At 30.4% G+C, this 13587-nt stretch overlaps 1 protein-coding gene across 5 annotated transcripts; it reads right to left on the bottom strand.

The window, feature by feature from the left end:
- Window positions 1-5: 5 nt before the first annotated feature.
- On the bottom strand, window positions 6-13579 carry LOC124424967 (oxidative stress-induced growth inhibitor 1-like). 5 transcript variants are annotated; one of them, XM_046964658.1, is made up of 7 exons: window positions 13362-13579; window positions 12269-12483; window positions 3031-3166; window positions 2310-2791; window positions 1714-2224; window positions 1227-1643; window positions 6-1076 (listed from the first exon to the last, which is right to left on the bottom strand). In XM_046964658.1, exons 3-7 carry the CDS (start codon window positions 3089-3091, stop codon window positions 838-840), a joined length of 1710 nt encoding a protein of 569 aa, XP_046820614.1. In that variant the 5' UTR covers window positions 3092-3166; window positions 12269-12483; window positions 13362-13579; the 3' UTR covers window positions 6-837. The 5 variants fall into 5 exon arrangements, with proteins under 5 accessions (XP_046820614.1, XP_046820616.1, XP_046820613.1 ...); XM_046964660.1 differs by lacking the exon at window positions 12269-12483; XM_046964657.1 differs by lacking the exons at window positions 12269-12483; window positions 13362-13579 and adding an exon at window positions 9295-9735.
- Between the last annotated feature and the right edge of the window lie 8 nt (window positions 13580-13587).

Raw genomic sequence — 13587 nt, 5'->3', positions numbered from 1 at the left:
TAATATAAAATTAAATTAAAAAATTTTATTGCTAATTTCACATACATATAATATATTTATAACGTATCTCATTACAATGACATAAGATCATTTGACAAAAAATGTTTACCTTGAAAAAAAATATAGATTGTCTGACCAAAAAAGTAAACTACTGGTACAAAATTTGCAAGAACATTTGCACAGTTATCTTGCCATTAAATGTTATTTACTTGTAGAATGCTATCTACATTTATACAACAACACTACGTATATAATTTTACAAAATCAATGTATACAACCACACAGTGCATATAATATATACATACACTATATTAATATATACAACGAATGTATTTAAGTGTATACCTCAAGTGCATTTCACACATAGAAATTATTTATTTGCTCAATATCTAAAATTTCATTAATATTTTTCTCTCTCCATATTTGTAATATTTTACATTTGATTGAGAACCCCCTAACAAAGCTGACAGAGATCTATCTTTTAACCTTTATTTACATATATTTTGTTCACGTATAAAGTGCAAAATATGTACGCATATATTATATGCATCATTTCGTACAAAAATGTCAATATTATAGCGGTATTTATATTCTCTACGTTATTATCATGAATAATTTTCATGAAGTGTCTTAAAATTAGCAAATATTCGTAGAATTCGTATATGTGTTGCATAGTTTAAATATAAAAATAAATTTTTAAATATATACAAATTCGTGAAGAATCGTATTATGTAAATGCAGTTATTCAATAAAAAACGCTGGTAGAATTCTAGCAGAAAATGAAATAAGTACATTTCATTAAGTTGACGATAGATAAAAAAAGAAAGATATTGTATCTCACATAGAAGTACTTAGAATATGTGCAAGAATACCAAATGCACCGCCCAGAATGAAACGAACAAAATTATCACCCACTAAAGGCCCTAAGGCATAAAGTCCCTTTTTAGGTGATTTCAAAACTTCATAAGTAATATCATCGACTTCGATCGGATTCGATTTACAATCGATAGATTTATCCGATACTTTTCCAAATCCTATACCGTTGTTTTCCAAATACGATAAATCTGGCTTGTACCCTACAAAAGAACATTATAATTACTGATTACAAATAGATTACAAATAGAGTATAGATACCATATTCTGCGCACATATTCGTTTATTTAAATATATATTACTACTCCTTACTCACACATACATAATATAATCGATATAAAAACGTAACTTACCTATAAGTATCGCTACTATGGAAACCCGAAAATTTTTCAATTGTCCATTAGGTGTACAAAGAGTAACTGTATGCTTATTACATTGATTACTACTACAGTCATCATTGTTAATATTAAGATCCACAAGAGTGTATCCCGGCAATGATTTATAAAGAGGATAATTCGTACCACCATCTGCCATCATCTCATAAACTTTGTGATATTCCGGATAAATAGAACTTGGAAGCCACTGTAATTTATCAAAAGTATTTGTTTTTATTTTATCGCTCGATTCTTTGTTCCAGTCATTGGATGCATCACGGAATACATGTAACACTGGAATCCCTCGAAATCGTGCAGCCATAATAGCATCGGCTGCACTTAATCCAGCACCTATCACTAATACGGGATCCAATAATCCATCTAATGCGACTTCACCTATGATAAAACGGACGATCAACGTACAGTTAATATTTGAGTGAGTTGAATCCAAACAATAATTACCTACCATATTCGCTTACAAATTGATCTAGCCGTGATTCTAGATCATTAAGATCATGAATCACCCATGAGGATTGTGATCTTTCTCCAGGTATTCCCAAATGATTAGATAAATCTGTTGTACCAGTGGCAAGAACTACCCTTCGACATCTATATTCAAAGCGTTTACCAGTCTTATTCTCATATCCTTCAACGATCCATCCAAAATCTTTATTGGCACCAATTGTGTCGATCGATCGTACCGAAGTCACAGTGGTCCCACATCGGAAATATTTATCTAATCCTTGTTCGGTAACATAATCTCTATAATAAGCAGCAACGGTACCTACCGGTACACGACTGGCAGGTTTACATGCACTTATTTTCTCTCTTGGAGAGTGAGAACACGGATCACCATTTGCCAATGTTGATTTTTGTACTTGTTCAATCTCTACCAATTTTTCCCATTGCCTTAAATCTAATCCTGGTAATGACATCCATCGACTTAAGCTGATCGTTAACACATTTGGATCCATAAACTGTAAATAAATAAATCATTTCTTGAAAATCATTCATTAATTTTAAATAATTCTAAAAAAAAAAACTAATCTATTGAATGGATACATTTTTAAATACCTGCCAAGCTCCACCAGGCTGACCTTTACCAAGAACTACGTGATCAATAATTTTGTGTTCCGAATGTTGATCTTTAGACTTCCAATGCAAAAGCGAAGGCACATCGAGACCGGCATCGACACATGGATTCTGCAGCTGGTCCATAAGTAAAGACAAAGGTCGACCACCGCTTCTGCCCTCGAGACCGGACGACAACGTTTCCAATTTCCATCGTGAACTGTGGGCTAAGTCTCTACCTCGTGTTAAACCTTCGTTAGCAACATTACATTGACGTCGAGGGCACGCATCCTCGTCTAATTTATTCCGCGTCGTCTCGTCACTCCCGTGAACATCATCATCGTTGGTAAACGGTTTCGTTGTAAAATGGAGACGTGCCGTCAGCATGTCGTCGACTGGATGAGGCTCACCGGTATAATAAGGCCAATTACCAGCGAGCATATATGACAAAGAAATACCGCTTGGTCCATTTCCTAAAAAATATATGGTCCAAGTATAATTAAATAGAATGTCTAATCTTTATTTTAAAAAGAATCCTCTAAACGAAATATAATGTATCATTTTAATATTAAATATTTTCACTAGCCTTACCGCTTGATTAATTTTCTACGAAGTATAGTCAACGTAATTTATAAATGCCTAAATGTCCTCTAATGATCATAGTTCGAAATAAATTATTTTTTACCAGCAAACATTTTCATTAGTTCCTTACCTACGATGACTATGTCCTTGTAGACGACGTCGTTATCATCGTCATCGCAATTATTTTGCATTCTTTCTCTCGGCGTTTGGAACAAACGGGTTGACCGTAAAAAAATTAATGTCAGTACTGCGGTTTAGATCGTAATCTGAAACGTAATAACTTTACGTTAGAGAAGTCATTATAAAATGTTTCAGCATTCAGATATATAATTGCTGCAAAACGTTCTTCCTATGGACCGAGATAACAATTAAATTGGCAATGAAAAAGAGAGAGAGAAAAAGAGAAGAAGGAGAAGACAATGAATTAAAATTACGCGAATAGAGCTTGCGATTTTGCTTAATCATTCCATGATGATGCCTACAATGAGAAATAATTGTAATGATGCAACAAGAGTCGCCGTTCATAATTAACGCGCTAGTTAGACGAAAATATACGTTAGAGACTTGTCACAAATACATTATAAGACATGAAACGCTTTTATCATTCAACGGTTGATTGTTGTTTTCTTCCTTTTTCTTTTTTCGTTTTTTTGGTCATTCTTTTATTCATTCTTCCTTTATAGAATTCTAGAGCTCATGAAGCCGGTAATTTTCCATATTTATTGTTAGATCGAGGGTATATTTTACAAGAATAAGAACTTATCACAATGTAAAGATAAGAAAAGAAAATCTCATTAATTCCATTTGTAGTTTATACTAATAATTATATGAATTTGATATTATTATTATTATTATTTTCTTTTTTTTTTGTTTTGTTTTATAAACCACAAATATTCCATTCTTCGATGAAACAATAAAAATCTACAATGAGTGACAATCTTCCACTAGAAACAACCTTTACCGGTTTATTTTATTTCCTAAGCTTCTAATATGATTCGATCGCATGATATTACGACAACATTGATCGATTTGACCTTTAAACATTGACAAAGTCACATCTTTCAATCTAAAAAGGAAAGGAAGATAAAAAAAAAATAGAATCTATTGGTTTATATATACGAACATATATATATATATATATATATATATATATGTTCATGTATGTTAATATATAATAAAATAAATTTCTAAACGATAAGAATAAAATTTAAATATAAAACTTCGGTCATTAATCTCTAACAATTCGTTTGAATAATCATTCGTTTGAATAATCATTAATTTTGCGAACATAAAAAAAAAAGAAAAGAAGAGAGTGAACGAATAAGAATATTTTTTATGCGACGGAAGAAAAAAAAATTTATTCGAGTAACTAAAAATGTAGCGAAAATTCGAGATGTTTTTAAATTCTAAGCTATATCGCAATATTTGGACAATTTTTATTAAGAAGAATTTCTCGAATTTCTCGATTCCATGAGATTTCGTTCAGGGTCGGCTGGGTCATGGCTCACTTGATATATCGACGTCGAGTAAGATTTTTTACGCAACGAAAACACAACGAAAAGAAGTTAGATAAGTACAGTTTTAGTAGGAGATAACTCAGTCATTTTCTAAACAGGTTAATCAATGACTTTTTATCTCTCCCATATAAACTTTTATATTCCATGTTACTAGGCAAACGATCAAGGTCGACTTATTTATTTTTTTACATTATTTTGTAATGGTTTTGCTGTAATGGAATATCTTTATTTTTTTTTTTCATTCTTTACTTTAATCGTTTTGTTATCTTTTTATTACGATAAAAAACATAAACTGGCACAAGATATATTATGTCCATTTTTTTATTATCACGTTTTTTATTATCATTTCTTTCCGGTTTTCATAGAGCGATATATGAATTTAATTTACTTTTCTACCTTGCTTTTTAATTAATTGTTCATTTTACACAGTGAAAGAAAAAGAAAAAGAGGTTACTTTTTTTTTTAATCTTATGGAACCGACCTTTAAATACATCGTCGTTTACGAAAGTTTCAGGTAAATAGAACGGATATACGTTCCGACGTGATTAATTGACTCGAAATAAACGCGTTACGGGTGATTCGATTAACGAAGGAGAAAAAGAGCGGAGATTTCTATGCAAGGTACACGGTCGTTCCTCTGATAAATTTACATAGCCAAGGTTTACGAAGCTTACTCGACTTACTCGACTTTAAGAGTTTTCGTTCGAGAGATTAACTACGACAAATTCGTATAAATTAGCATAACATTGGATTCATGTTACTCATGCATATAACGTATAATTCGCATGTACTAAGTGACGAATTGACCCTTCAAACAATTACGTCGAGTACGAAAGTATTTACGTCAGCTTATTTTGTCTGTTTTAATAAAAAGAATAAATACTGTTTATAAATTTTGCATCAAAATAACAATATCATGAACTTACGTCCTTTATATTTAAATAACTAATTTACTAGTTGTTTGTTATATATAAAAATATTGTTTTTAGTATTATAACATTGTGAAAATTAATTAATAGAACAGTTATGAAAATTTAGTAAGTAATATTACTATAAACTTTAATGTTATTATCCATATTCTCTTTATATTTTAATAACTATTTAGCCAATTGCTTGTTATAGATAGGAATATTGTTTCTAATTTTATGACATTGTGAAAATTATTTCGTAATAAGAATTATGAAAATTTATCGAGTTTAAATATCGCGTATATCGCATATATCGTGCAACTTTCACGTACAAAGTGACGGATTAATTCTTCGAACGTTTATAGATAAATATTTACATTAGCTTAGTTGTCCTGTTTCAATAACAAAAAACTAATACAGATTACGATTTTGCCTCAAGGTAATACAACCGCGAACTTATGTCTGATCTCTCTTCATGTTTTATTAATTATTTTATCAGTTGCTTTTTACACATAGAAATATTCTAATTCTATGATATCGTGAAAATTAATTAATAAAAGAATTATGAAAATTTATGGAGATTAAATATCATTTAAATATGTCACATACTTTTCCCACATACGAAGTAATGAATTTTCGAACATTTATAAAGGCAGATACGTATTTACGTCAGCTTGGTTGATCTGTTTGAATAATAAAAAACAAATACTGATTATAAATTTTCCATCAAAGTAATATTATCGCGAATTTACGTTTGATCTCCATATATTAATAATTATTTAACCAATTGGTTATCATACATAGGAATATTGTTTATAATTCTATTGTGAACATTTTTTAGTAAAAGGATTATGAAAATATATCAAGTTTAAATATCGCGTATATCATATATATCGAGCAACTCGCACACTCTAAGTGACGAATTAACCCTTCAAACATTTATGAAAGAAGATACGTATTTACGTCAGTTTAGTCGAGCTGCTTTAATACCAAATAATAAATACTGATTACAAATTTTGCGTCAAAGTAATATTACCGTAAATTTACAGCTGACCTCTCTTCATATTTAAATAACCGTTTTAGCAGTTGCTTGTTATGCAGAGAAATATTGTTTCCAGTTTTATGATATTGCTAAAATTAGTTAATAAAAGAGTTATGAAAATTCATTGAATAATATTACTGTGAACTTACGTCTGTATTTGTTTCTTGTTATAAATAGGAATATTGTTTTTAATTTTATGACACCGTGAAAATTATTTGGTAAAATAATTATAAAAATTAATTGAATTTAAGTGTCACGTATATCGTAATTCGCACGATCGAATAAGTAACAAATTAACCCTTCGAACACTTGTAAACATAGATAAATATTTACGTAAGTTAATTTGACTTATTTAAATAATAAAAAACAAATAATGATTACGAATTTGACGTCAAAATAAATATTACCACGAACTTATGTTAGTCTCTTGATATTTTAATAACTATTTGATTAATTACTTGTTATACATAGAAATATTTGTTTTTAATTATATAACTCTTGTGAAAGTTAATTAGTAGAAGAATTATATCTTAATATTTATTAAGATTTCCATATAATCTTAAATAAATATTAAATTCAACAATTTTAAATAACGTGCCAACAAATATGAAGCAATCTTATGTAACGTTCGAAGTAACCAATTTTCATAGGTAAAAAGAAGAAATGCGAAGGAGACAAGGGAGGAGATCGATGAAGCGAATAAATGTATAGAACGTAGACTTCTAAAGTGTCTCTTCAGTATTATGATGCACGGTTGAATGTAAAGACTGTTACTGGATAGCCTCGTTCCTCACGATCTTAAAATAAAAATAGCAACATTCCTGTAGACGGGGTAATATTTTAATCAAAATCTCTATTCCTCGAATGATCTATTTCATTTTCTATCCGTTCTTCTTTTCGTCTCATTTTAACGAGAGTTTCAGATGTTAATATGTAACATTTAAAACACTTCGCTATTATCATTCTAATTAATATTTCCAATAATTTGCATTTTACTCTACTTAATAAATTACATCTTGTACATCGCGAAGAAAATTGTTCAATGATAAGTGAAAAATTGGCATTGGAAGTAGCATTATACACGAGCGAAAGATAGTCATACGTGGTTACTTTAACATAACCGGTCAATCCAGTAATACCAGATATACCCAAAATCATCCAATGGCAATTCGACTTTAAAATGTCTTATATCTCATTTTATCGTTAGACCTTAGTCGAATTCAACGAATATTATCTTTTGTTTCTACCATTCTCTTTCTCTCTCTCTCTCTCTCTCTCTCTCTCTCTCTCTCTCTCTCTCTCTCTCTCTCTCTCTCTCTCTCTTTCACTCTCTCTCTCTCTCTTACACACATACACGCACACACACAGTCTTTTTTATCGACTCATTTCAAACGAATAGTCAACTTTCAATAATAATAGCGTTCAAAATAATTTTAGGTATTACGATATAATATTACAGTTCTAACAATTGTAACTCATGTTAACATGGTTTACATTCTTTTATTTAGAACATACGAGTTACAATCGACCTTTACTTTCATCGAAGTCGAACTTGTTGCATGACTTGATTATAAAATAAAATGTTCTCTTCTTCTGTAAAGTACACAACTCCATTGTTAATTGAAATGAATGAATGAATGAATGGGTATTGTTTAGAAACAATCTAATATACATATCGATTTACATTCAATATAATAGTACCATAGTTATATTTTTTATTTATCGAATAGCTTTTCTTTATAGGGGAAAAAAAAAATATATATATATACATAATCGGCATTCATCATCATCGATCACAATGCTATTCGATATGGAACATTTGAAAAGTTCGACGAAGCACTATACGGCCGACCTTACTATATTGTCTGGTATGCGATTATTAAAAGGCTCCAAGAGCATCATCATACCATGCATAGTTGGTTGTGCTCATAAAATGCTCTGAACTGAAGACGTAGATACGTTTGTCTAAGTATACGTACATACTTGAAAGATTCGAGAAATGTAATAGACCGAACGACGTGATCTGATATTTTCAATTGCACCATTACATAGAATAAAAATATATCGAATTGTGATCGTACTAAATCATTCTCGGATAAATAATTTCAATTAAGATGAATAATTAATATACGCAGTGCAAACAATAGAATTGATCGTAGAATGAAGCGTGAATAAAACGTTTTATCGACCTTGTCTCTTATACGACATCAATATTTCAAGCCGTCAAAGAAACATTATATTCTACGATTTCTGACACGAACTAATGCGCAAAACCTTTCTATTAAACTCTCATTAATTAAAATCATCATTATTCATTTTAGAAAAATGTATACATTCCGCAAACGACCTTTAAATAATCTAATCTAGTTAGGTAGTCTCTGACTACTTTAAAATATTCGTTCGCAAATAGATTCAATTTCCTTTTTTTTTGTTTCATTTTTTTAACTCGTTCGATAACGACTTGAAATATTATCTTGACAAATTTTACGAAACAATTTTACGAAAACTTACGTTCCTACAATCAAAGGAAATCTACCAAAATAATTCACGATCGAAAATTCATGATTCGAAAAATCATAAGGATAAAAACCAATATGTAGCGACTGTCAACTGGAAAATATGTAAATAAAAATTCCCACGAGGAAAATAATGTACCCGTGGAGAATCGATAATAATCATGCAATTCACGACCTACTGAGACATGACTATCTATCACAAAACACATGCGAATTTAAAAAAGGAAAAAAGAAGGAAAAAAACATGTTTCATTCTCAAATAGAATTAAACATTCAAAAATGTCTGCTCGTTTTCCTCAAAAATATATAAAATGTGGGTAAAAGCAAATAACACATATCATACTTTAATTGACATAACTTAATAATGATAATTAAGGAATAAAAAGAAATAAAAAAAAAATTGATACTTACGAATTAATAATATCGAATTAAATAATCAATTCGTCGATGAGTGTTACGTTGAAATGGAATGCACTTAAAAAAGATAAAAAAGGATGAAAAGAATGCAACACTTAACGAATTGAATTCTTCGTAATTCATTGGCTACAAACGACTTGAAACAAATTCGGTTCGAGGAAGCAACATAAGTATAAGATGAGGAAAAATAAAAGTAAACACGGACCGGTTAAGACAGGAACGAAAAAAGCATATGGATGCTTTTAAAAGATTACAAGAAGAATAGAAGCATGAGCTTATTATCTTCGAAACATACATATACAAAATTAAAAAGGAAAAAAAGAGAGAAAAAAAATAGGAAACACGTGCTCGTCGACGAGTCGAAGCAGTGATAAGTCTTCCCGCTTCGACGATCGGCGTCGTACTGATCGTTCTCTTTCTCTTTCTTTCTCTATATTACTATTCGTCCGTCTCTAACTCGGTTTGCTTGGTAAAAACCACGCGTGATTCAAGCGCGACCGCTCGACGGAAACGGATGCACGCGGAGAATGCGATCGAAGGTCGAGGCAAGCCTTTCCTCCTCCTTCTTCTCCTTCTTTTACTTTTTATTTTTCCTTTTCTATCCTTCCTTTTATCCTTCCTCCTTTCCTTTACTTTTTATTTCTTTTTAATATTATTTTCTCTCCTTAACCTTCTCCTCCTTTTACTTTCTTTACCTCTTTCAATTTAATGATAAGATTTTTCATTATTTATCGTAATATAGTTTATCGTAATATAAACTATGTACTTAAGTCATCACGATAAGATAATCTTTTTTAAGACAAATCTAAAGGTTTACGCCTTTTAATTTTAGATTATAATTACTTTGGATTTTTATAATTCCCCGCATATTATTCCAACCAATAAGCATGGCCGACTGAAATACTCAGTCGGGTAACGTAACCGCTCTGCTCTGCTCTCTCTCTCTCTCTCTCTCTCTCTCTCTCTCTCTCTCTCTCTCTCTCTCTCTCTCTCTCTCTCTCTCTTTCTCTCGCATCTTCACTAGTATAAGGTGTTACATGATCTAATGCAATTCGATTGTTAAAAAATTGTGACTATCCATAATGGATTATACATAATCCTTTCTTTTGATAAGAATGACAAAAATGCGCATAGTTCGTTATTTTTATACAAGTTAGCAAAAAAAGAAAAAAAAAAAAAGAAAAAAAATAAAAAAAAAATAAAAAAAAAATAGAAAAGAAGCAAAAAAACAACAACAGATTAAAAATTCGATATCTCGTGCAATCGAGATAAGAAAAATCTTAACTTGGAGAATGACTAAGGTGAATTTTAAGTTCGCATTTGTGTACGTATTTATTCATTCTTCATACGTAGAAACTTAATCTTAATAATTACGTAACAATTTACGTCATTCTTTTTACTATGTCAAATCATCGTGCAGAAATCAAATTTCCCGCCAAATCTATCAATGCTCAATTCTCACACGGTTTATACGATATCGCATTACATGTTTATCTACGTAGAAAATTATACTCCTATCTTTTCGTCTTTAAGAAAATATTGCGAAATTTGGCGCAAGTAACAGAGTTACGTTTACAATTTAACCTAAATTCTCGTTCTATTTTAAGTAAGACGCTTATTATACTAATCTTTTTATTAACTAATATCAATTTCAATGAAATATCTTCGTTGTATGTTTTTGTAAATAGATTATTTTAAGAATAAGGAAATCTTTGTATCGCGGTTTATTCGCTTATCGGAATTTTTTAAAGCTAACATTTATCTGAAAAAAAAATTGATAAAACAAGAAAGTAGTATTGAAAAATCTCGATAAAGTCAAGAATTTCATTTTCTTACTTAATACGTTGCGTGCCAAGCCATTTTTGCCTGACTTGTCGTTCAGGCCATTTGATATTTTGACTAAAGAAAAAAATGACTGTGTGTACCACCGGTGGTACACGTGGTCTGAAAATCAAGTTTAGCATGTACCATCGGTGGTACACATGGCACGAAACGTGTTAAAAAGAAAAAAGAGAAAAATAAAAAAGAACTTCATTCTAAGCTACCTATTTATCTGGTAAATTAAATCTTTCATTCGGTTCATTCGAAAGATATATAAAAAAATATAAATAATTAGAAACGATAAAAATGAGAAATAAAGAAGAAAAAGAGAACAATACACATCATTAACTAAGACTACTTCTTGTATTTACAAAACCAACTTTGTAAAAACAAACGAAAAATGAGAAGAAAAACAATTTTTCTTCTTTATTTTTTTCTTTTTTCTTTTTTCTTTTCTTTTTGTTTTTTTTTTAAACCTAATAAGCCAGAACTCAATAAGTTGAAAGAACAGATGGAAAACTTTGACAATAAGAATGATGTCAATAACCTTTGTTAATGTTTGATATATCAAAAAATACGAACGAAAGATCGATGATAAAATATGGTGTAGATTACGTAATTCAAGATCAATTTGGTAGTGGCGCCGGATGTAACTAAAAATAGAACGAACATGCCGAGACACGATAGATGCTTAGATATTACGTTGGCTGCTTAAATTTACATTGTCGAATAAAATCAATGAAATATGATATCTAAGGATTCTTTCTCATCAAAATCATTTGAACAATATCATTTGAAGAATTTTGTATTATTCCGAATTCGTACAATATTTACTTAGCAACATGAAATCACATTGATGAAAAAAAAAGGAAAAAAAAAACAAAACGAGAAAAAAAGTATATATATATATATATATATATAAAAAGATTTAAAATTATAATCGCATGCATCACTGACACATACGTACACCATTTTGTATATGTACTTGTGTCACGTACTTGACCTTTTGTAAAAAAAAAGAAAAAAAAAAAGAAAAAAAAAAGAAATTGAGAACCCTTTTTGCAAAGGAACGAGTCGCTACGCACGTGCTACGAATGAATACCGATTTGGGATCGAAAAGTACGAATGATAAAAGCGATTTCTTTACCTGCAGAAATTCCTTCGTCGTGCCAAGGCACCGCAACGAATAAATTTAATCCGGATTGCAGGAAGGAGCTCTAATCCGACGAAAGGAGCTCCGTCCTAACGTGCCTTCAATATTTTCGGAGGATTCATCGATTCTCCATTGGTAGAAAACACCTTCGAGTATCATCGTTAAATCGTCTTGTTAATCTTAATAAGAAAGTTGGCAACTTCCTTGTGCTAGTTCGTGCACAAATAAGTGTGAAATTAATGACTTCCTGTTTTACTACTGTTACTATTACTATTATTTATAGTTAGAGAAATTTCTACTCTTTCTATCTTTTTTCCTCTATTTTACTTCACACGATTAAATCTTAGTAAGGTCCTCCTAACAACTAACCACTATCAAGTTTCGCGAAAAAAATACCTACTACTTCGAGAAAAAAAAAAGACAATACACAAAGGTCGGAAACAATGAGACTTTATATTTTACGAAACTCATTGATTTCTATACTGCTATGTAAGTTAGGTTAGGTTTTCCTTGCTAAATCGCTTGCGCGGAACACCGTCGAGAAATACGGAACGATAGTCGACTTTAGGGGAGTGCTAATCGTCTTTTCTCTTATCATAACCTATTTGGCGCGTTCTATCGAGATTTAAGATGAATTACTTGGCCCTTAAAAGATCGAACTTCCTTTAGTATCTGGAGACTTATACTTCGTTTTAAAACGGGGTAGTTCTTTGTCGATAAAACAGAAATATTTATATCTTAATCATCGATAAGGAAGATTACCACTTATTTTTCCGATTTCTCGATAAAAGAAAAAAAGAAGAAACTTTTAATAAACATTTTTCGTCGAAATTTTTAAAAACATTAAGAATCTTTTTGTTGTTTTCTGTGTGTGTATATGTATGTGTGTATCATGATGTATCAAGTCCTTCGAAGCAATTTACAAAGTCAATATGAAAAGATCTATGCCGACGTAATTCGAGCTCAACGAGAAATTTCCATATTTCATTGGTTCTGATTAATATCGCCTACGATTACTGTTAAATTGCTTAACTTCTTATTATCGTAATATCGTTTTAAATTGTTCATTATAAAAATTGTCTCTTACCTCTATCTATTTATCCTCACAAATAAACAATCCCTTGGCTTTAATATTTATACATACGTATCATTCGATTTAAAAATTCGTCTACTCGTTCAATTACGACCTTGAATATCAAGTTCGAATTTTAAATTACACAAAAAGCGTGGATAAATTATTAAAATAAAAAAAAAAGAAAATCGCACAAGTTAACAGATTGATTTTCAAGAAAATACTTATTAGATCATACGTC

The sequence above is a fragment of the Vespa crabro genome, chromosome 6 (assembly GCF_910589235.1).
Source record: "Vespa crabro chromosome 6, iyVesCrab1.2, whole genome shotgun sequence".
NCBI lineage: Eukaryota > Metazoa > Arthropoda > Insecta > Hymenoptera > Vespidae > Vespa > Vespa crabro.
This window is presented reverse-complemented; position numbering and strand designations above follow the sequence as displayed.

Excerpts from the sequence above, each read along its gene's own strand:
- LOC124424967 (XM_046964658.1), bottom strand. The coding sequence starts at position 3,091 with ATGCAAAATAATTGCGATGACGATGATAACGACGTCGTCTACAAGGAC. Across the intron at positions 2,225-2,309 it reads CTTGGCAGGTATTTAAAAAT|TTTATGGATCCAAATGTGTT; the intron begins GTATCCATTCAA and ends ATTTATTTACAG. Across the intron at positions 1,077-1,226 it reads CATAGTAGCGATACTTATAG|GGTACAAGCCAGATTTATCG; the intron begins GTAAGTTACGTT and ends GTTCTTTTGTAG.